At 38.9% G+C, this 25,032-nt stretch overlaps 1 protein-coding gene across 1 annotated transcript in view; it reads left to right on the top strand.

Moving 5' to 3' along the window:
• Positions 1 to 25,032, top strand: part of FHOD3 (formin homology 2 domain containing 3) — a 365,756-nt gene that overhangs the window by 147,882 nt on the left and 192,842 nt on the right. The window contains exon 4 of the mRNA XM_042808981.1: positions 20,595 to 20,662. Within this exon, the coding sequence (XP_042664915.1) occupies positions 20,595 to 20,662 (68 nt within the window). The remainder of the gene's footprint in view (positions 1 to 20,594; positions 20,663 to 25,032) is intronic.

The following is a 25,032-nucleotide window of genomic DNA, read 5'->3' as shown; positions in this document are numbered from 1 at the left end:
AGCCAGATATGAGACAGTGAGTATTCCTTATGGCTTAACCTGCCTCCGACAGCACATGTCACGGGACTGGAGAACCCAGCTTCAGGAATGTGGATTTCTTTAGGCAAATTCTGATGTAATGACAGAAAAATGGTGCTTGATTTTAATTGCATAATAAAGTCTGGTTTATTTTGATAGTCTTTAGAGAGAGCACGTTCACCACGTTCAGATTCATCTACAAATCCAGGGCTCGGGGAGTAATTGAATCTGAAGTTCAGACCCTGGGTCACTTCTCACAGGAACTTTGATATTTTTTCATGGCTGCTTTCTAGCTTCAGAGATTTTGAAGTGAGCTGATTTTCTGATCATGTACAACTGGCTGCCAGACAGGGTGTCTTACTTGTAATCTCTGAACTGTAGCCTGTCTGTTGTCACATCCGTTCATGCTGGGAAGAAGGTCAGCCTACCCAAGAAAAAGCAGTTGCAGTGGGTATTGCTTTACATGTTTCAGGGTGTGTAGTTTTTCAGTGAAATGTCTTATTTGGTATTCAGGTATTTGATAAATTACCTGCCCTGTTGATGGTAGAGGAGAGCAATAGTTTATTTTGATTAAAAGTGTGAGTGAAATAAAGATGCCAGTAGGATATGAGTGGCACAATCTGCTTTTATTACTTAAATGCATTTTTATGTGCATGTTTATTAAGCGTTTCCCCAAATATTTTAAAATCATCTTATATATGCCTGTTTGGTGTTAGAAATGGGTTTGATACATCTCAGAAGGACACATCTATGTATTGCCTGCCTATCCATAACATTTGATGTTCTAAGGAACTGTGTAAGGTGTGTTATACCTTTGGAAAGTTGGGAATGCGTGGAAGTATTTAAAAATCTGTGACTGTCTCTGGCAGTGTATGTGCTGTAACTCATCTGATCCTACAGCAGTTTAATTATCAGCATGAGCACATGCCACTGTACAGTGGAAGAACTGTGCAATGGAATGGGGATAGTATGTATGAAACTCAATATTTCAGTGATGTTCCATTTCTTGTTTACTTTCTTGTTTATGTCACCACAGTTGCAAACTGTGCCAACAGAAGAGGTGAGTGAGTGCTGCAGGGAGCAGCAGTGGGCTCCTCTCTTCCCTGTACTTCATTAGCACAGGTTGTTGGGCTGCTCACAAGAGACATATGAGAGCCTGGCCTTTTCTCCTGGGTCCACCCCAGGAGAAAAAGGAGGTCTGGAAAACATGGATGTAAACAGTTGTAGGGTGCTGATATGGCTGCTGATAGCTAATTCTCATTGTGTTTCCTTATGAACTAGGCTGAAAAAAAAACCAAAAACAACAATCAAATGATTTGTAAAAACCTCCAGCTACCTGAGCTTTGAGATTTGTTTTCACCATGGTTAAAACGGCTTTGCCCTGCAGAGAAGCTTCACTTTTGTTTGTAAGATAGGAAAATATCTGCAAGTTCCTTTCTCAGTTGTTTCTCAAGAGAAGTTACTAAGGTAAAGTCTGAATGTAATTATTTTGCTGAAAAAAAAAAAAAAAAACAACCAGTTTTCTTAGTGTGCTTTATATAATACAGCTAGCTGCAGTCTCCCTTAATTAAATTATGAAGTGTTCAGAGAGAGTTCAGAGAGCTCTCGTGGTGGGCTCGCTGACCCTGCAAGGCGTACTGAGGAAGCTGAAGGCAAAACAACTGTCCTCTACTGAACCACGTACCCTGAAAGAATAGTGGAGATGTAAATAATGCAGATATGCTATCTAAAGATAGCTGTCAGTGTGAGCTGAAGTTGCCTCCCATATTTTTCTTTAATTGTGTTATAGGAAATGGTTCTGAATTGTTTTATTTCCTAGTAGTCACATCCTTATTAGCCTCATGTTTTTCCTTCCCATACTCCTGCTGTGGGCTGTATTGTATGTAGGAATTTCTGCACTATAAAACCTCATTAGAAAAAAACAGTTCATAATCTATGGAATCATCATTTGTACGCCATGGTTTTGCCTGCTCATCTACGTGAACACTCTGAAATGTCCCATATTTTATTGCAGATGTGGGCAAGATTTGAAAGGATTGTTCAGACTTTTTAATTGGCTATTTATGATTTTATTGGTCTTCATAAATTAAATGTCCTCTTTATTTTAGAAAGAGCACATCAAAATGCCAGAAGGAAGGGACAGAGGAAAATAAATTCCTTGTTCCCTTGAGATGCAAATTCTTCTGTCCCTCTTTCTCCTGTGCACCATGGGGTAACCAGAATAGCACAGCTTGTCAGGAGCTTGAGCTCATCATTGCAGGGAACCCCATGATGTTAGGAGGAAGAGACCTATTGTTACCTCTGCCATTAAATGTGCAAATACCTTTTTTCTTTCTGCCATTCTCAGAAGCGAATGAAATCATAGCAGATTATTGTCATTTGAAGCTAGTTTACATTCTGGAGAAAAGACCCCTACCAATTTTTGCCTTCTTTCATAACTAAACGTTTTCAGTAAAAGCCATCGTCGGTGTGCATTCTGAGTTTATTCTTATTCATTTTGCTTCTCCCTTTTATTGGGTTTGTTCTTGAGTCTTATCAGTGAGTAAGAGCTGAGCTTTTTTAATTCAAATGGCATAAAGCCCAATCCCCTGAGATTAGTTGGCAAATGATTCTGGGCACCTTGCCACCTGGCATTTTTCAGAACGGGGCTGCTAATAAAACACCGGAAAAAAATAAGATTGTTCCAGACATGCAAACCCCTGAAGTTTCAGGGAGTGAAGAGTGACAGAGCTTTCACAAACACACCCAATATTCTGTAGCATGGCTCTGAAACTGTTCAGGAAATACCATCCTAATACCTCTGCAGAAGAATGATACAGAAGTAAATGTTCTTTGAGTACAAATTAATTTTCCCTCTATTCAATTTGCAATTGAAATGCGTATTCCTCATTTTCTTAGTGCTTTGTCTCCACAATCCTCTGGGATTGCTGCAGCAGAATCGAGCCCTGAGAGTTTAGCAGTCTGCCACAAGGACATCTTAGCGCTAAAGAGTACATTTCCTGGATCCTTGGCTATAAGGATTCCAGGGAAATGTAGAGAATATTTTTTGGCTGCAAAAGAATCACAATCACAGAATTGCAGGGGTTGGATCCTCTAGGGATCATTGAGTCCAACCCCCCCTGCAAAGCAGGCTCCCTAAATGACTTTGAATGCAGTGTTTCCAACACAGCATTTTCTGCTTATAATCTTTGTTTCGTCAGAAAACCTCTAAAACTCTCAACTCCTGGATAAATGGGTCCCAAGCCATTTAAGGCTTTATAGGTCTAGACTAATATCTTAAAACTAGCAGGCTTGCTCAAGCAGATTGTACCTTACAGTTTTAATATACTCATGAATTAAAATGCTACTAACAAGCAAGTTGTCAAACCCTGCACCAGCTGAAGTTTTCTGTACACATTTGACAGGTTGTCTCATACACAGCATATGTCAGTAGTCTGTAGGCACTGATTTGCATAAGTAGCCTAGCCAAAAGCAATAAAATAGAGGTGCACAGTAGGAAATACTACTTCAGTCCAAGAAAAAGGATTTCTTTTTTTTCTTATGGTCATTTTCTCCCTTCATTCTCACTGTATGCTTTCTTTATTGAGGAATAGTCGGCGGTAGCTGTAGGCCAGGAATGCCAATAAGGCAATCTTGAGCAACTAGTTATTTCTTCATGGTTTTCCTTTTGTAGACAGTAGTAATAACATGTCCTCTGTTTCTTCTAAGAAACCACATTTTCCTGTTTTCTGAATGTAATGGGATATAATTAGATGTGTATACCCTGTTGTTTATTTGCTGGAACCTTCTTCTGTATTCACCCCCTGACATCATACTAGTTTTCTAGTGGCTTGGTATAGACTTCAAAAATAATTTAGAATGACAGTGTTTTTGGAGGAGGGAGAGGGTTCAGATCCATAGTAGCTCTCAGAAGGTAAAGACTTTGCGCTGCTCTGACAAAAATCTAATGGGCTTAATTGAGACTGAGGTTTTTCACACCATTTGCTGCTGTAGCTTCCACACAGGTCTCATTCTCGTGGAACTCTTCTTGTGGCAGTTATTTAGGAAATGTACAATTTGCTCTGTGTTTCTCAGCCTTCAAGTAATATAAACAGGGCATGAAGTTACACTGTACAGAATTGTCTTTTATTTAAAAGAAAAAAGTGATCCTTCTTTCATGTATACTTAGAGTGACTTTGGATAAATAATATTAATTATTGAGACATCTCTGTTCAATGTGCTGGACCAGTAGTTAAGGAGTTGCTGTGGTGAATAAGGCATTGAGCTAAATTCCCAAGTTGCTGATGCATGATTTTTCTATCTCTTGCAAAACCTGCAGAAAGGCAGTGAGAAAGGGCCTATATTTCTGCTCTGAAATAAGGCTGTTGAAGAAGAGAATAAAGTTGGTCTGTATCCATGACAGCTTTGAATTCAGTGCCATGAGTAGAAAGCAGTAGGAGATCGCCTTTCCAGCCAAAGGGCAAGCAGACACTGAAGTCTCCATGAAGGCCCCTGCAGCCTTTGTCAGGCTGGCTGCTTCCCAAGGCTGGTGATAACTTATGTGTCTTGTGCTCATCTTCCTTGGTCAGTATCTGGAATGACTTCCAGCTGTCTGGTTAAATCCTTGGCAGCCAGTGCTGATGCCAGCAAGGATGTTTGATGTCTACTGCAGAAGAATTCAGTTCGTTTTGATGACCACGTAAATGAATTAGATTTATGTTTGGTGTCAACACTCTTGCACAGGAGAAGTCACTGGTGACAGAAGTGACTTTTTCTTTACAAAAACAGGCTGGATGAGTGATTGAGCTTTTTCTTTTCTTTCTTCAAGCAAAATGGGACTTAGATTCTTCCTGGGAAGAGCTTAGCTGTATTTGCACCTCACTCCCCCCTTCTTTTTGTCTCTAGTGTGTTTGATAAGCTGAGGGAAGAAACCCTAAATGAAAAGACAGAATTTCTATTGTCTCCCAGAGAATATCTGAAAGCTAAAGTGTGTGTGCAGTTTTAATTTTGGATTCAGTTCCACAAGAAGTAATTTTATATAGGATAACAGAATCGTTGAGTAGAATTATAGAACTTTTTGTTCTGTGAAGCACCTTAAAGATGATCTAGTTGTAACCTTATGCCATGGGTAGGGTTGCCACTCACCAGATCAGTCTGCCAAAAGCCCCATCTGACATGCCCTGAACACTTCCAGGGCTGGGACGTTCACAACTTCTCTGGGCGACCTGTTTCAGTGGCTCACCACTCTCATAGTGAAGAATTTCTTCCTTATATCTAATATAAATCTGCTCTTTTATTTTAAAGCAATTGTCCTATCACGACACTGATAGAGTCCCACTTCAGCTTTCCTGTAGGCCTCCTTTAGGAACTGAAAGTCAATGAAGTCTTCTCAGAGCCTTCGCTTCTTGAAGTCAAGTGTTTCATCATAGCAAAGGTGCTCAAGCCCTCTGATCATCTTTGTGGCCCTCCTCTGGACCCTCTTCAAAGATCCACACCCTTCTTGTGCAAGGGGCTTCAGAGTTGAATGAAAGACTATCTCATGAGGGTCTCATGAGAATAGAGCAGAAGGGGAGAATCACCTCCCTCTCTGTCCTGACCACATTTCTTTAGTTGCAGCCCTGGATACGGTTGGCTTTCTGGGCTGCAAGCACACACTGCCAACTTGTGTCAGGTTCCTGAAGTGGGAATGGACAGGGATTTATTTATTTACTCTGAGGTCTGTTCTAATCAATTTACGCTGTCGAGTGAAAACGTTATGATGTAGTTCATAATGTTGTTTTGCACAATTCTTCAAGGAAAAAAAAAAAATTAACATATAAGATGGCCAAACCATGCAGTAAACAGTTGAACAGTTGTAGATTTACCAGGATCAGTGAGTGGGTCTTGAATTCTCATAGAATGCATGATACTTTCTGAATGACATTTTCTTAAAATCTGCAATGCCTATTAGTCACCCTGAAGGGAAGATGTTGTCCTTCAGTGTTCTCGAAGATCCTGGCTGTTCACTCGCTTCTAGTTGCACAGTTACATGTTTGTCAGTATGATCGATGAGCAATGTAAAGTATGTACACACACACACACACACACACACACACACACAAAAAAAAGAGGGATCAGTGACAGAACTTCCCGGAGCAAGAGAAAAGAAATAAAGAGGCAGAAAAGTTCTTGAATTTGGTACAAAAGCAAAACAGTTTTTACTTTCAGTTGTAGGATCTGATTTGCTGTTGTTGTTACAGTTATGATCATATAGTTAGGTTGCGGTTGGAGTTGATGGTCTTGAAGGTCTTTTCTAACCTGAGCAATTCTATGATTCCAAGATATCACAGTGAACACTTACACTAAGTGAATTTATGAATTTTGCATCCCAAATTTCAAAATTCTACATTAAGAAGATAAATATGTGTAGCATGGATGCCACAGTAGGCACAAGCTTAATCAAGTGGATGAGAAACTGAGTAGAATTGTGCGCCATGGCGTACGCAAATTCACAAGTACTTTTGAAAGGGGAACCCTGAGCGACGTCCAGTGTTCATTATGTATCTTTTTTGAGACAGTTTCATGGTTCAGCAATAACTGCACCAGTTTGGGATTGTGATGAGAAACGAAGGGTATGTAATGCTGTGGCTGAAATTGGTGCTGTAGTTCCATGACCTTAATACTTAGCAGTGAAACTTTTAATTTAGTAGCTAAGACAAATTTGTTTCTGTGCTGTGGGACAAAATTTGTACAGCCTGATAAAGAGGGATCTTCAGTCAAAGTGAAAAATTGTCACATCTTTGTGTACATGAGGGATGTTGGCTTTTTACCTAGGAATGTGAATCAGGAAATCTGTCTATTGATCCAGCAGGCAGAATGACTGACTAACTTTTCTTCCATCTGATCTCCTGCAAAGCTTAACTTTTCTTTCATCCTTCCAGGATGTTTTTACTGTTCTCAGAACAACTTCGAAGCTAATATTTCTGTTCAGCTGTTGTTTACAGCCGTCACTGTAAACTCACCTGGACTGACCCAAGAGAGCATTTTTGAGTTCTAACAGGGACCTTTTATTGCAATGAAACATCTCTTTTGGAACAAGATTTGCTCCTGCTACAAGTGATATGCTGCTGCCTATAGATGTAAAGTTTTTCCTACAGTGGGGAATTGGGAATTATTTCTGTCTTAGCAGCTCTGTGATGGGTGACTGCCTTTTACTGCACAGTGAGATGCTGTCTTTTTGTGGTTGCCTCCCAAGAAATATTATTTGTCATTATCAGCAGTCTTGTGGATGAGTAATGCAAGATCAGTTTAATAACTTGGTGTAGCACTTCCTGAAGAAAGACTGAGCCACATGCTGATGTGTGAATAACTTCTGTATCACTATCAGTGCTTGGATATCTTTTTCTTGACAGACTTTACAGCCAGCCCTAATCATCATAACCGTGATATGCTGCATTTTGGTAAATGCAAATGGTAGAGCTGTAGCTGAGAATGACAGTAAGGTGGAAAAAGATAGAAAGCAAAACGTCACGTTTCTGAAGACTTAGTTGTAGTTTCTACATTTGCTTATAACCAGTAATTTGGAGCAACTGATATAATCCTAAATTGGGTTATTTTGAAAGCAAATAGAAATAGCTGACCTGGATAAGCATGTGTGTGCGTTTAAATATGTGTGTATGTATATTAAGAAAAAAAAGGGGGGGAAGGGGTGGAAAGTAATGGAGGTGAAACTGAGCAGCTTTGGAGTAAAACATCTCATCAGCCAGTCTTATATTGATTCTCGTTTTTTGTGTAGTGCTTTTGAAGCTTTGAAATGCAGATCAGCAAGTGTTTGCTGGGACGAATAGGAAAGTTAAGAGGTATAAAAAGTGCAGCATGTTATTGAGCTATTAAAATAGTTTTAAATTTCCACTGGAAATCCCATTGCTAGGAGAAGGACTTGAGAAAATGCCCATTAAGATTCTAATGGCCACAACTGGAAACATCTGCACAAGTCAGGTGCTGCTTCTTAGGTCTGTTCAGCAGCTGAAGAGGCTGAAGTTTAGTTATGCTGAAGTTGCAGAAAATGGGTATTAAAGGAACCAGAACCATAAATGGATGGATTGACTGTATGTCTGGATCTGGGCCATGGGAGCTCTGCCACTGCAGTGAGTGGAGCAGAGGAACCAGAGATGTCACCTGGAGAGCCATTGTGATACTCACATTCTCTCTATAAGCAAGAGGGGGAGGAAAGCACACTGAGGGACCTTTTGCGTAAAGAAACACTTTGCCTAGCATTTAACTGAATTTATATTACAAATTAAAATTTCCATTCCCTGTGGCAATTAAGCTACTAAAAAGTAGCTTACCACATGGAGCCTTCTGAAAGGAAACTATTGCCTTTATATGTTTGTGATATATAACTGGTATAGGTGTTTTTTAATATATATATATATATATATCATATGAATATGTATTACAATATGTATAATATTATGTATGAGTAATGTGTGTATTTTTCCTGTGAATATATATATAGTATGTGTGTATGTTTATAGTTTGTATTTCCTTGATTAATTAGGGAAGTAGCTAGAGCTTTTTACAGCCAGTGACTGAATTAATAATGAACAGAGAAAAATGTAGTTTAGATGAATGCTTTCGTGTGGCTTTGGTCAAATTACTTAGAGGTGGAAATAATCAGTGGTTCAGTTAAGTGAGAGGCATGATATATACTGGAAAAGCTCCATCATATGTCAGATGTTTTACAACTGTGATAAATGACTCCAGATAAATAATGCTAACATGTGTTAAACAAGTTCAGGCCAAGTGCAGTGCGGTATGGTAAACAGAGATTGCACTTCAGGAATGTTTGAAAATATAAATGGATGATATATGGTTTTGAATAGCACTGTGAGTATAGTGTTCTCTCCGTGGAGGGTAAAAGAAAGATTATTCGAAGATGCTTCAGATATAACTTTTTATTACTATTACTATTTTTAACAAGTACAGACCTAGAGGTTTGCTGGTACTGAAAGCAATTGTTTGGGCTGTTCAGCTGTTTTGAGCAGTGTATTCCAGGCAGGTTTGAAAAAGGCATGAAATTCCTTGGATAATCACAGGACTAAATTGTAGGGAAAAGAAAACAATACTTGGAGGGATTTTTCCTTTACATTCTATTTATTAGGAAAACTGCTGATAGAGAGTGAATTTTACAACGAAGTTAGTCACAGTGAAGCTAGGAATGTTACTGATTCTCTCAACTTCATGAGATGAAGAGAGCTACTTTAATAATATTGCTGCTGCAGTAGGGGAAGGTACTTGCAACCATGAATTCTTGTGTTTTGAAGTTCATAGTGTATAAATCTAAGGGTACAGATTTTAATTACTTGTTTCATTCTGTTTGAACAGGACAAAAAAGTGATTTTGCTGGTTTCTTTGTGGAACCCATATCCAAGGCATTTTAAAAAGGCAAGAAAAACCCCAGTTTTCTGCCAATGTCAATTTACAAATATATTGAAAAGTCACTTGATCTCACTTGCAAAAAGGTGTATAGTTCATAATCCACTGAAAAAAAAAATAAGAACACAGTGCTGTTGATGAGGAAAACAAGAATTTCGACACTGTTCATTTCATTTCAGAGTAGCATTCTATATTTTCAATCTTGTCTTAATATGATCTGGGAGGGTCTGAAATTTAACAAGCCAGCGAGATCCCTGCACATCAGGTTTGGGGCAGGATCTGAACACTGCTCAAGCAGCCCTCACTGGTAGGAGTCATTTGCTTCTTGTCTCTGCATCCCTTCTTTGGCAGGAGACACAGAAGAGCGGGCTGCACCAGGGCTGTCAATGCAACGAGGCCCCATACCAACACAGAGCTAATGCGCCAGCACTGACTTTCTGTAGCTCAGCATCAGCTTAAAGGATTGCAGTTTCCAGTCTGTGCAATTTAAAAGACCATTCCTATTCTCTGTTTTAGCTGGCTTTGATGGTGAGGGAGGAAGTGAAATAATTTTGTCTACCAGAGTCTGAATCCAAACCTCCTTTTCATGTAAGCATCTATCACAGTGGTATGTAGGATCTGTGAGTCTCATGCACTTAATTAAACTCACTCATTTGCAAATGCAACTGAGCAAAGCATTCAGCATGGAGTTTTTTTTACTTGCTGTATCTGTCTAGGGAGATGAAACCATTGCTCAGATATTCTCTTTGGTATACCAAGTCAAGCCACCTGTGTCACACATCTTGTTCCTGGAAATGTGAGGTGTCTGGTAGGGCTGTGAACTCTGGCACACAGAGCTCAGGACTGCTAGCTGCTGCATAATGTTACCTTGCCTGTCAGCCTGCTGTGCTTATCCTGCTGCCTCTACTGCATTCTCTGGATGCTTCCTGTTGTCTCTCTGGTTGAACGGCACTGTGTAGCACAGGTAGCAGCAATAGGGCAACCAGCAGGCATCCACTTCACACAAGAGTCCTGCACCAGCATGAGTTTAACTCGAGGCTCAGTTTGACTTATTTCTCTCATACCCATTCTAGTTTATTCTTGGAAGTCTCCTTTCAGTTGTTAAAATGGTGCATTTTTTATCTATCCCAGCAACTTCAGAGTGATGGTAAATTTGTGGACCTGAACTGTTTTGACATCTGCTTAAAGTATTTGTGCTACCCTCTGTCCTTTCGCAGATCTGATGATTTCTTACTTTCTTTTAGGCTAGAAATCAGCTTATTTTAACTTGATTTCTGTTAATTTAACTATATGCTTTAGGTATATAATCTACTAAGGGTTTGAATTCTCACACTGTCTTTCGAGTAACTGTAGCATAGTTTCTATTTTTCTCAATTTGATCTGTATATCTTAAGTATGCCTGTCATTTTAATGAGGTGAATACTGAAGGCAAACAGATCAGTGATGTCCAGGACAAAACTACCTTACTGCTATTAATAAGAACCCTTGAACATGTCAAGATACCTGGCAAAGGACAGGCCAGCTTCCTCAAGCATTGCTGATTAACCAGATTAATGTTTTTTATTGAGGTCGTGTCTGCTGGAAACTAAGACTTGCTTTAAGGGACTGTTCTTTGCTTCATGACTCTGCAATACTTAGCAGAACAAAGACCTTGGTCTGTTTATGTTATGAAGACCTTATAAAAGGTCTGTTGAAATGCTTTGTATTCAAAATTGGTAAAGCCTAAGTTGAATTGCTGTATCCATGTTTGGCCACTTAAGAATGTGCAGTGACTGGCAGAAAGCCTGGAGTGTCTCCCATGAGCTCATGTAGTGTGGACTCCGGGATTTAAGGATGTGCAATACCGCTGCAATCACTAGCAGCGCTCCGAGAAGCAGTGCCTTTATCAGATTTCTATCATCACTCCCTGCTGATACTGTCTCTTTTGCCTGATGCCTTACTCTCAGTTGAGTGGTCTAAGCCTGCTGTCTATGTTTTCAAGCAGCTTTTGATAGCGTTAAACATCTGCAGTTAATTGGGAGGCTGAGTCCCCAGAGGTCTTTCAGCTGGAGAACCCTGATGCACTTCCTGAGGATGGATAGGGATTGCTGGAACACCCCGGTATTACAGCTGTGCTCTGACCCATTTTGGCAAGTCCTGTGCAACAGCAAAATAAGCTCAGGAGCTCATTCACGTTCTTGGCAGGAACATGTCTCTTTGAGCTCAGATGTTTCTGCCTCTTTCCTTGCTGTCAGCATGGATAAGACCCAATTCTAGGGATAGCAGGCGTGAGCCTACATTTTTTGCTTTTTCTTTTTTTTTGTAATTGATTGATATAATTTTCTTGTTGCTGTCTTTTTACTAATATTTGCTGAGTATGCAGGGCAATATGTTGGCACAAGATGCATTAAATTCAATGAAACCAGAAAATTCAAATAATGACCATCATCGTGTTATTAAATGCTTACAGTCCAAAAAGCACTGATGTCCTTGTGTAAGCACAAGCGTACAATTCTGCAATTCAGAGACCTCCTTGCAAACTGAAACAAAGATTGAAGATTTGCTTTGACTTATATTTTTTATAATTATTTTTTATCCTCAGACTGGTTGCAGTAATCTCTAAAGAAAACAGTATGTTCTTCTACATTATTTTTTTTTCTAGCAATTTTCCCTGGCTACATTTACTTGCATGATGTAACCTATATTTTAGCATAACAACTACTTTCCTACTGTATTAGTATCCAGGGAACAATTCTGCATCAGTAGGGAGATGAATAAGATGACCTTTTAAGTCTTTGCCATCACCACCTTCTGTAGTACAGTGCTGTAATACTTGACCTCGTTCCATAGCCTTTTTCCTTTCGTAACCCTTTGACTCTTACAAAGAGCATTCACAGCATTTTTTGGCCATATGAAAGTTCTCTCGTATGAAGTTATCAAACTTAAATGCTGTTTCCTGCACTTCAGGATTGAAGAGCTTGTTAGTGCCTTTGCATTCAAGTGAGGAGGACCTATACAAATAAATCCTTGCAGGGAAATGTGCTGCATTGCTTGTTCCGTAGTGAGACTGAATATGCTGAACAGGCAGAGATCTATTCTTCTGTAATATGTTGGAAAGGCTGTAGCTTTCAAACATGCATTTCTAGTGCTGCTTTTGATGTTGTGGAAGGAAGGAAGACCTGCTTGAGCAGTCTGCTCTAGCTCTTTATTCCCTTGATGGACCTGCATATTGTGCTTCACTGCTGTTGCTCTTTCCTCCAGCGTTCAGAAAGCATCAGTAGGCATCGTCCCGGATGTGAGACATAACTCAAGGGAAATTTTATATACTGGCTTGCAAAATTAGAAAGGAAAAATGTGAGAGAACTAATTTGGATGCCTTGCTGTCCCTGCTTGCTCATAACCTTCAGCTTGCAAATAAGGGCAGATGCTGTTTTTTGGATTTGGACCAGCAATGATTCCTGAGAACTCCCCAGCTTCAGTCAGTCCATGAAAACCAGTTTTAGAAAAGATAAATATTTTTTTGCCATAAACAGCCCTGTATATTCTTTATCTCTTCAGAGGCAACTGACGCATAAGGTCTGTGGTGTTTGTTCTCCTTTTTTTTTTTTTTTTTAATCACTGAACTCAAACTTTTAAAACCATTTAAGTGGGTCTTTTTTCCTTTATTTTATTTTATTTTTTTTATTTTTAATTTTACTGCTTTTTCCTGTGCAGCTAGTATCATTCCTCTTTGACTGGGTTTTACTGTCCCATTGTAATGCTTACTTCATAATTTAAATGCATAGCCTACTGTTATGCTCATCTGGTGTTGGGTTTTTCTGCCTACATCTTTTTTTTGACAGCAGCATTTCTGCAGAACTGAGTAGGGAATACAGTAGTGAGTGCAGAAGTATAAAAGTAAAGGAAAAATCACCAGACCACGTATGTCAGCCAGGTTCACGCTGTCCTCAGCACACATCAGCTGGTATTTCTTTCCTTGTTATTTATGAGTAAATAGGGCCTTAATATACCAAGTAAGTTAAAAATGGAAACAGGGAAAGGAAGTTTTTACATCATTTGATTTTAAGATTCCTTTATTCTTAGCATGAGAAGATGTACAGGTGTGGAGTACCAGCCTCCACAGGATCCAGATGAAAAGTAAGGCTCTCTTTCGCACTTCACTGTGTAAATGGTTACTGTGTTTTGGCATTTCCATTTAGGGTAAATGATTTGCATTCGTGTGCTGTAGTGCATATGGATAGTGTGATAAATATTCTTCCTAGTTCGGTGCATGTGGATGGGCTATGAGAGCAAAAGAACAGTAATTTAAAGCTTTCCAAAGGGAAATTCAGGCTAATGGTTTATCTGCTTGAAAAGAGAAGGCTCTGGGGAGACCTCATTGTGGCTTTCCAATATTTGAAGGGAACATATAAACAGGAGGGGCAGTGGCTGTTTATGAAGGTGGATAGTGATAAGACAAAGAGGGAATGGTTTTAAATTGAGACAGGGGAGGCTTAGATTAGATATTAGGAGGAAGTTTTTCGCACAGAGGATGGTGACGCACTGGAACAGGTTGCCCAAGGAGGCTGTGGATGCCCCATCCCTGGAGGCATTCAGGTCCAGGCTGGATGTGGCTCTGGGCAGCCTGATCTGGTGGTTGGCGACCCTGCACGTAGCAGAAGGATTAAAACTGGATGATCATTATGTCTTTTTCAACCCAGGCCAATCTTTGTGAGTGTACAGAGCTGTTCTGCAATTCTGGCAGTATGGGGTATCTGTCATGGCGAGCAGAAATCTCACCTTGCAGCCCAACCGATGGCCTGCCCTGTGCTTACAGATGCCTCCTTCCTGTAGCTGGCTCTTGGCACCGTCTTCTTTAAGCCTTTGGCTTAGGGCAGAGGGCAGGGCAGAATAGCTGAGGCTGTTTAGTGGCTTTCTTTCCTCTCACTCCCCAGCAGTGGATCCTTCACAGAGAAAGGGAAGAAAGATGCAGGCTCAGAGCTCTACTAATATGCAGGCCCCATAGAGGATCCCCCTCTGGGATAGGGGCAAAGAACTCCATGCTGAGCTGAAAGGCTGTCCCATCTAATTAGCCAAGCAGCTGTTCTGTCTCTGAATGAAAACGAACTGCAGTGGGTTTTGTCCTCATTGTGAGGCTGGCAGCATTCCTCAGGAGGCAGTGAGGAAATTCCTGGGGTCGGTCAGTGCTGACAGTAAGGTGGGCTCTTGCTTCTAATGCCAGGCTTGGAGTGATATACGCACAGCCCATTGCTTTTCATCAGTTCATACTTTATTGTGGTGAAGTCCTTTTTCCTTACCAAGTGCCTGGCGTTTATCTCTGCATTAGTAGGAGAATATATAGCTAGAGTTTACATGTGCATTTACAATGCATAACCATCTATTTGTACAGGAAAAAAAATAAAACCAAGATCAGGTGAAGAGAAAAAATGAGGATTTGTAATATGCAAAACAAAGTGATCTCAGCAGAAGTAGCAATTATGTAAATTTATTAATGGACAATCTGCCTATGAATGAATCCCCTTCTAGGTTTTGTGAGAGTAAAAGGAATGCGTGTTATCTTGCCAGCAAATGTATTGGTAGCTTTTGTGGACAAAAAACAACTGAGGCTCTTCTTGGCATTGGACCAGGTCTTTTCTTAGAGTACTGCTTTAATTTGCTTGATGTATGTGTAAGAATGGCACACTGCACTAATTACGTTTATATACAGTCATCCCAGGGATCTGCAGTCCTGTAGGTACCTATGCGTGCACTTGAGCTAGTGTGGTTGAAGTCTATCAGGCAGTTATCTTGCAGCCTCTTTTCAGGATGGGACCCAGGCACCTGAGTTTTTGCTGTTCTGCTCCAGTTTTAGCCTAATTTTATGGTTGTATAAATTCATTCAGAGTAACACCCATTTAAAATTGAAGTAGTGTAGTAATAAATTTAGAGGTGTGGCTCTCTGCGTTTCCAGAAAAGTTTTTGTTTGTTTGTAATAAACAACTTTATTTCTTGTTTACCATCCCCACCAATCAGTGCTGGTGGAAAACGGCAGTTGATTTAAATTCTAAAAGGCAGAATAACTATTACTTCTTTCTACAGAACATTCTAGACAAAAGTGTTTTATTCATTGTTGCAGGGACAAGAAATGAAATGTTAGTTCTTTAGCACCAGCCGGTTTGCTGATGGAAGACAGAATATTACTCCTTCTGTCCCATGCAAAGACTTCAGCAATGAATGGCAGGAAATATTTAAAATGTCCTTTAATTAGATCTGCACCAGGTGCCCTGCTAATGTAATCAAACGTAGAGTTAATCTCCCTTTTATGTTTTTGTTAGGAAGGGAGCTTCATCTTGAAATTATAGCTTAAGGAGAATAAGCATGGATAGGAGATCTTGAGGTCATTCAGGCAGCAGCAAGTGAGGCAGAGCAACTCCCATTTGCGCTCAGCCAGATGTTCGTGAGCCTCTGCCAATAGCTCAAAAGGCTGATACTACATAAATTACTATATCCCAGGGACTAATTCAATGGGTGTGATGGAAGAGGAAGGGAGGAGAATGGTGCCCTGTCGGTCAGAGGTCAGGTGTAGCTCATGGAACAGAGCCAAGCAATATTCAGACAGTTTTTCTTTTTTATTATTTTTTTAATTGTGGATTTAAAAACCCAAAACTGGTTTTCACACATAAAGTGGAGGAAAAGCCCCAACTTTCATTAGGAATTTAAAGTCCAGTTACTGCTTTCTTTAAAAAATTCCTGCTTCCCACATAGGCAAAGGAATTGAATTCTCAGTGAAATCTGAGCCTCTGACAATCATCTTTGAAAATATATAGTCCCTTTTGAAAGCTACTGGTGGTCTGATAAAATAAAAATCCTGAAGGCTTCTCTTGCTTTCTGAAAAGATGCCAACTGCAGACTGAACCGCCCGCCTCACCTCCACTATCATGTTTGACTGGAATTTCTCTAGAAAAAGTCCCTTTTCATCTAGTGTGCGCTGTTTTTCTTTCCTCTCCAGGAGAGTTATTTTTACAGGAGTAAAAGCAAACAAACAAAAAACCAGGGTAATAAATAATGGTTTTCTTTTAAAGCGTGAAGCTTTCTCTCAAACAAAGCACTATGACTGTGAGAAAGGAGGCAGTTCCAGCTTGCAGCCTCCCATGCACGTGTCTATTATTACAAGCCCAGTTTATTTGACATCCCACTTGTAAAAAGAGATGGTTAATAAGGGCTGTCATTGTCTTTCAAGAGAATGCACATAGGCCATGTGGGATAAAGGATGATTTAACAAATGTGACTTTCTTGTTACAGAATGGCAAATAAGAACGATGCTTAGGAAGTTTGTACCACACCAGTCCCAGTTTTTGTACCGTGTGGTTTCAAAAGAGTTTACTCTGATATTGAATGTTTGAAGATGTCAGTGCTGATGCCTTCTAGTTTCTCAAAACGTCCCTCAGGCTACAAACGAAAAGCAGAATTTCAAGGGTGGCAGATCCCAGTTTAGTCCATCAGTACTGCTCTATCAATGGGAAGCTGCTATGGAGGGACAGTGCCTTTTATCTTTCTCCTAAAATAAAGAAATAAGCAGTGCCCTCTAGTGTTAGTTACCATCAAAGGAAACCTCAAGAGGACTTCTCTATCATCTAGATAACCACAGTTAAACCTTTTCCGCAGCTGCAGATGCTACTCTTTCCTTTCTTCTTCACTACTTTTCTTCAAGAAATAAATGCAATAACATGGCTTGCTGTGACACACTTTCCTGAAATGTGGCCGAGTTGTCAAGTCAACTCAGACTCCCTGACCTGATTTATCTTGTCCGATCTTGAAGTGTAGGAGTGGATATGTCTGCAGTCCGTAGCTGGCCTGTGTGAGGACTGAAAGTTGTTTTTTTTACAAAGGAGATAGGTAGTCCTGGTGTTTTACAGAGTGGCATAGCAATGTGTCTTCCTGCCTGATGTTCAAAGGCTCAATTTCTGCATAATTCAGTCCTGACATAAACTTGCACACGTGTTAATGCCAGTCAGAATGGGGTCTTCTGGGCCACCCTGGGAGCACCTCAGAGTTTTTTTCTAGTAGCAGTAGCAGTGCATACTGCTTCAAAGCCACCGGCACCATTTGTTTCAGATACAGAAGACTCTGTCAGGGATGTGCCTCTGGGAACTGTGGTCACCTCTGTTCTTTAATGGGGAAAGCTACTTTTCATTCTGTTTGGAGGAGAGCAAAGCTTTAAATTGCTAATGTAAACCAGCCAGTGCTGAAAAGCGTTTGCTGTCTGCTTTCTCTGCTTTCTGAGTTGTCTTCAGTGTGAAAACATTGTAACCAAAAGTGCTTTTCCATCTCTGTGTTTTGTTTTGTACCATAGCAAAAGACCTTATTGGTTCTTTTGGTCTCTGAGTTTCTGTTGGTGTGTTTTCATAGCCTCCGTTCTAATCTGATCCTTTGGGGACCAGGCCCAGAGGTCCCCATGGTATTAAATCAACTGTTGGCAAATGGGAATCCCATAAGCCCAAGCACTCCAGAGCTTTCAAATGGTGTACAGGCTTAGAGTCTTCTGATGCACAGCACGCGAAAACAAAATAAACATACAAATCTGTAGAAAGCAACCTGTGAAGGACCTTGTCTTATGTGGCTTGCCTGCTTTCACTGACATTCGTCACGAACTGTTGCTTTCTAAATCAAAACATTTTCTAACAGAGCTCAGAGGAGCAGTTCTTTCACTTACCTACTTGGGTTATGTTCTGTGAATATTCTTGGTGGCTGCCAGCAGTACAAGAATTAAACAGCCATTGTATTGCCCTTAGGTAAGGATAACAGGTGAAATGGTTACAAACTTGAATTTCCAACATAATTCAAAAAAGTTAGCAAGGTGAAGTTAGTCAATGCAAGGAGGGAACTGTGAACACTGCTATCTCTGCATAGAGCTCAAGTGTTTGGGATATGTGCCGCTTTCCCTGTTGACTCTGCTTTTACTAAACTCAATACTTCCAGTAATTACTGATTCTTTAGCTCTAATGATAGACCCTGTTATAGACTGTGGGTAATAATTTTTCGTTTTTGCTGCAGATGAGGAGGGAGAGCGCATTGTTTTTGGTGGCTGCCAAGGATGATGTTATATTCTGTGAAAAGACCAGGGGAAAAAAATGTTCAGCATTGTTTCTCTGAGATGTACCAAAAATCTGCATGCACCAATGAAAGCAACCGGCGTTAAAGGATCATAACAATGGGTTGTTAGCCCTTTACCCCAGGCTGGGTTGATGATTGTTCCTGTTTAAAAAAAAAAAAAAAAAAGAAAAGAGAAGAAGAGAAAAAAAAAAAGAAAAAACAAAAACAAAAACAGATGACGTTTGTTAGAAAGTTGATATTTATGTACAGACTTGCCAGCAGTTAAAGAAATGGTGCCTCTCTTAATTAAGATGATAATGTACTGCCTTGTTTGGAGAGACTCTGCTAATAATGGTGCTGAATTATGAATAGAGAGAAATTAGTAATAACAAATGCCAGATGGAGGTATCTTTCAAAGAGGAATATTTTGTATAATATGGCATGTGAAGTTGACAGACCAGGTCTTAAAAGGCCTTTATTATTCTTTAAGCTTTTTTGACAAAATTACTCTTTATCCTGCCAAGAAATGTAGTTTCACGTGCCAGTGTGTTTTTAAGCTAGAGTAATTAAAGTATGCCTCCAAGTTTATGGCTTGAAATGAAATTCATTCCTACAGTGTTTTGTCAGTAATCTATAAACAGTGTATGGAAGGAGACAACTTACAACAATAATAGTTTTGCCAATTTTACACGTTCTGCCTTTGAAATCAAAGGCAATTAGAGATGAACAAAACAACTTTCAAAGTGTTTTTAGAAAAAAAAAAAAAAAAGTTGTAAGCCTTGCTGAAGTTTTATTTCACTTTTTCCTTTGGTTGAAGATGACTGTTGGGAATAAGAAATGTTTTTCTAAAATTAAAATCTGCCATCTTTAATTGAAGCTAATAAATGATTACAAGTTATAAATGCACAAAACCCTTAAATGCTGGGCTTTTTTTTTTTTTTTTTTTTAATTCCTAGGAGAGAAAAAAATCTTCCATTTTGTAGTGTAGTAATTAAAAAAGAAACAGAAAGGGAAATCAAGAGAGAAAACTTAGAATTTTAAAATTTTATTTTCTCATAAGAATATTCCTACTTCACCAGTTTGCCCACTTCGATTGAATGACCTGCTGCCAATCCATTTCTGCCACCCACTGCATTGCAGGTTCTTGCCTCAGGGTCTTTGTAGGAAGCAAAGGTGGCCACAAAGATTATGGTTTGTAATCAACCTTTTATTGCATTTGTGCAATTCAACGTGAAGGAATTTGAGACAGTGTAAAGTGCTGTTTGTAGTCCTCTCTGTCAAATATGTCAATGCAGTAGACCAGAAAGACTTGAAGAACCTTATATACAGCTCTACCCATGCATTTCCAAATACACAACGATAAACATGAGACATGTAACACAAGAGTTTTTCCAAAGGCAGAATATTATGACAGGATACAGAAAGATAGCAAGGGAGTTTCTTTTGTCTACATAAAATTATTTCCATGAGTATGCACTGGTAGAGAAATAAATGAAAGGGAATACATTTCAGTACTGGACCATGTAAAGAAGGCTTTTGCTTCATTTAGAAAAAGATCAAGATCAGTTTTCATGAGAATAAAACACTGTTTTGAATTATGCTTAGAACAGACTGTCCGGCTATTTCTGGTATTAACATTCATTGCCATTGTAGAAAGGAATTAACAATAGAAAGATGAGAGCACAAGTAAAGAATGTCTGGAGGGAAGGCAGTCAAGGATGGGATTCAGTGGCTCAAGTTGTGATAACAAAAACAAAGAGTATTCTCAGTTGTGTCTTTTGATACCGAGCTGGCTCTTTCAATTAAGCCTGTTTACCTTAATGGAAAAAGAGGAATATTTCTAGGCATTTTCAAAATTACCTTATAACACTGTTTCTCACTGATCTTGTTGAACCTATAGTAAAATTACCTGGGAGATGCAGTCTGAAGTTATGGATAATAGCCCAGTTTTTACTTGTGTTTTTAATGAATGAGTGTGTTGTATGTAAAAAAGAAAGTTCCTTTCTTTGACAGCAGTCTAGCTTACGGGACATGGGCACTACCCCCTCAACTCTTTTGAATTGTGTACTACCTTTGTTTGTAGTGCTGTCTGTTTTGTTAATGTTGAACTTCCTTCTGTTTTCTTTCAGAAAAACTTTACAATTCCAATGGACGGGAGCTGAGACGAGCACTTTTCTCATTGAAGCAAATATTTCAGGTGAGCAAATAATGGCTTTAATTTTTTTTTTAATAATATTATTTATTTTATTTTTATATCGGGAATAACTTACAGTTCTGGCAGAAAATTCAAGGACCTTATTTGTAATATGTGATTATCCAATTGCTTATTAAGGTCTTCTCTTTTTCTGTTCTTCCTTCCGGTTCCTGTTAGTCTTTTAAAAGGCAGGACCAGATGTGGGGTAATGGTAGACTTATTGGTTGGAATGTGCGAAAAAAAGTGAATAAATCTGGACCTCCTCTTGCATGGAAACTTGATAGTGAGAACTGGAAGAAGGATGTGAAAAGAGGAGCTAGAAGACCTTTAACTGTGGTAGCGGCCCAGCATTTCTCCAGACAAAATCTTGACAAATAAGCTTGGCTGAATCTACATCTAAACCTGTAAGAAAAAAGTGTAGTGGGAGAGCCCTAAAGATGTTAGAATTTAGTTCTAAATTAGGAGTATGGATTCATTGATTATTCCAAAGGATACTTTGTGGAGCTGAGTATTACTCGTGACTGATATGTCTAAAGAGAGGCATAGATTTGAATATGTGTGTTCATTTTAGGGGAGACCTGGAATCAGCAGGATTTTGTGTCTTGTGGAGAAGGGGCTGATGTGCTAGATAAGTGGTGTGGGTGTTATGAAACTGAATTGGATGAAAAGCTTGGATTTCAGATTGGTTTTGCTGGCTAGTCAGATGGACTTGGTTAAGATGCCTGACCAAAAGGAAACCATGACTGGAAAAAGCAGGTCATTAAAAGGGAAAACAGAAAGTAGGTGGAAACCAGAGTGTACTGCAAATACAATCCTAAAATGGAGCTTAGAAGGGCACACTCTGTCTCTATCAGGAAATATACATGAAATGAATAAGAAAAACACTTCCTTTATTAATATCCATTTAATAAATTTATTAATATCCATATCCCTTTGGAGTGACAATCTGTAATGTTGTCCAACTGCAATTGGTAGGTACAAATTCATGAAATAGCTACAAAAGTTTCAAGCTGTTACTTCAGAAATTTTTATTTTGTTTTAAATAAACATTTATTCTAAGGAGAATAGCTAATTTCCAAAACACAAAATGTTTTCTGCAAGTGTCAAAGCAAAGTATTCAGAATTTAGTAAATGTCAGGATGAAGATTTTCTTGAGCACTAGAGTAGATGGTGAATTGGCTGATCCATTTTACAGAACATTTTGATAACTGAAGATGCATTTTCGTGGGTCAGAACAAAGCCTTGAATTTGAAACTTTTGGACAGGGAAGGAGTTCCAGTTCTAAAATGCTCTGGTCATCTCATAGCTGTAGATTGGAAAAAACATCATCTCTTCAAAGCATTCCTATGGAAAGGTTATCTGTGAATTGTGAGGGTGCAAACTGAGTTTCCCTGTGAGCTTGCTGCATGGGTGGACTATATGCTCAGAGGACATATGGCAGGTTTCCAAGAATTGTCTTTGATTTCTTCCTTCTGGTTCACCTTAACTGCTTTGGGAAAGTATTTGTATTTCTGTCAATGTATATATTTGAAAGATTAATCTGAGCACTCATGCATGTGTAGCAGTAAGTACTAAGCCTCTCTATTTCAACCCATACCACAGCCTTCATACCTCCCATCAAAACTTTTCCCACTTTGGGTTTTCATTTTCTCCTCCACCTAAGTTCTTCGAAGTCTGCTATGTATTTTCAAGTACTTTGTGCGCAGTGCTTTCAGCTGACCCACTGTAGGATCTCTGTCTTCCAGCTAATTAGGTTTTTCATGGAAATGTTTTTAATATTTATCCATCTAATAAATATAATCACTGTCACTTTTGTTGTAATTAATAGTAGCATAGCTAAGGCATAGTATGATTTTACGTAGTTCATCTCCTAATGAGCAGTGAGAAAGAATATCAGATTTTTTTTTATATTTTAGAAAAATAAGTTGTTTTTTTTAGTGAAGAAAAATAAATGTTAACATAACGAGGTAACGTTGTAGACCAAACATTTTTGTCCAAATAGTCATACTTAATTTATCTTATAGTTCATGACATGAATTGAAATTGGCATTAGAAATCTGTTTTTCAACATAAACATTTGTTTAATTTTGGATCTCATCATATTTAGTATTTTACATTCTTCAGTGTTATAATGATGCAGAAATAAAATGTTGACTTTAAAACCGGTCTTTATTTTTTTTTTAATAGTTTTCAGAAAGTTGTGGAGACTTCATCATGTCTTTAAGTGCCAAGGCAGTTCATAACAACATATTTTTTTAATCATTTATCATAACTGAGTTAATTTGGCACAGCTCTGTGTCAGTATCATTTTTAATTTAAAGAGCTTCAAGGTAGTGTGCAGTCACTTATTTGCATTAAGTGGGAACAAGCCCAAGTGTTCCATCAAATAGAATTTCAAATAGTCAGAGCTTTTGGTTTTTCATGCACAGCCTCAGCGAAGCTTAACAGTGTTTGGCAAAAGCAGGACCTTTGTTTGAAGTTATAAATGAAAGATTCATTTGGCTAGTACAAACCTGGAATTTCTGTTTGGTTTCTTATGGTGAGCTGTTTTTGGCAAAATGATAAAAGATGTAAGGAGCGTTTTTCTTTGACAAAAATGTTATTCAATTGTTGTAATTCATTCTGTAGGGTTAATATAGTCATAGCTGTGATCTTTTGCTGGATCGTACTCAGGTATTATTTGTCTGACTTGCCAATACAATTTTCATTGCTCCACAAGCAGGGAAAGTAATGTTTGTACTGTGGGAGCACTTGACTTTAAAATAACTAAGTGTGCACGTGTGTGTATACACCACATGCATATACCCATACAGATCTTACTGATGATCTTTGGACTGCAGTTTAACTTCCTCTGTATGTATTTTCTGACCTATTTCTGAGATTATCAGAGATTTGTGAATTTTTGTGCAAAGTGATATAAGTCCCAGATGCGTACAAGGACAGAATCCAAACATGGCACTTATACAAGAACTGCTCCAAAAGTAATGCTTTCTGTTTTATTATGCTAGCCCATGATGTCAGAGGCAGATGGTAGCATAGCATGGCAGTAGAGATTGAGCCTCCCACCAGTATCCCATTAAATTTTGTTGCAGTGTGACAGATGGCAGCAGAGGGGCAGTCTGACAATGTGACATCTGATGTAGAAGTGCATACGAAGCAAAGGTGTGACACTGAATTCCTCCATGTGGAAAAAATGTCACCCATTGACATTCACTGACACTTACTGAACGTTCATGGAAACCAAACAGTGGGTGTGGGAACAGTGAGGCGGTGAGTGGTGCATTTCAGCAGTGGTAACAGGAACAGTGGGTCACCTCCACTGCTGCAGTTATTTACAATTGTGGCATGAGGGCTCTTGTTCATCGCTGGCTAAAATGCATAGCTAATGGTGGTGTCTGTGTTGAAAAACGGTGTTTTGTAGCTGAGAATTTGCCCTAGTAAACAGTGCTAATGTTGTAGTTTCCACAGAAATAGAAGGCATCGCTTTTGGAGAGACCTACAAAAAATCAGGATCTAAAAACTTCACAGTACATGATTGTGATATTCCAAATGTGATAAAAGCACAACTGCTTAGAACATTTAATTCAGTCAATCTTAAAATCAGAAAAAATAGGATTCAAATCCTATAATTTTAAACTGTACTATCCAATTTACATGACACTAAGAAAGAAAGCATAGCTTCAAATTATGTTGACTTGTGTAATTTCAAAACATGAATAAGCTGGATGAAAATGTGATGTGAGAGAAGTAAGAAAAGTACAAATCATGTTTTAATTATATGGAAATCTGTAGTCATGCGTAAGTCTGCATGCCTTCCTAATATTCTGGAAAGTACTTTTAATCAATCAGTGCATTAGCTTTTCTGGAATGCAAACTTTAAAAGATGTATTTATCAGTATTAAGGAAGAAAAGTCTATTTTCTTTTAGGACATTTTCCCCACTAAGTGTCATTCAATAAATGTGGGAGATCTCCCACTGTCTTCCTTGAGGAGCCCTTTTGTTCTGTGATTAGAATATTGGATAACACTATTGCAAAATTCCCTTGCAGAATTTTCTTCTATTGTTAAAAAATTCATTAATCATTGCACAATTGAGCTTTGTGTAAAACGTTACAAAGAACAGCTATGTAGGGGCCTTGAAAACATTAACTAGGAGATGTTTGGATAGACATAATCTTATCAGTGAGTGAAATCAAATGTCACACACTTTGCCTGCTAAGGAGTCATCAATCATTCTTAGTTGAGCAGAAGGAGTTTTCTGTGTTTGCTTCATTGATCTCCAGGAAGGAGGCTGCTCCTTCCATTCCATTCCTGTGAGCATGACTGATTATTTCTCAGGGTCTCAAGCTATGAGGGACTTGATTTAGGGGCTTC

This window comes from Centrocercus urophasianus, unplaced genomic scaffold, assembly GCF_019232065.1.
Source record: "Centrocercus urophasianus isolate 14NV4802_14NV808 unplaced genomic scaffold, USGS_Curo_1.0 seq_11, whole genome shotgun sequence".
Lineage (NCBI taxonomy): Eukaryota > Metazoa > Chordata > Aves > Galliformes > Phasianidae > Centrocercus > Centrocercus urophasianus.
Note: the sequence above shows the minus strand (reverse complement) of the source record. Positions and strands in the feature narration are given on the sequence as shown.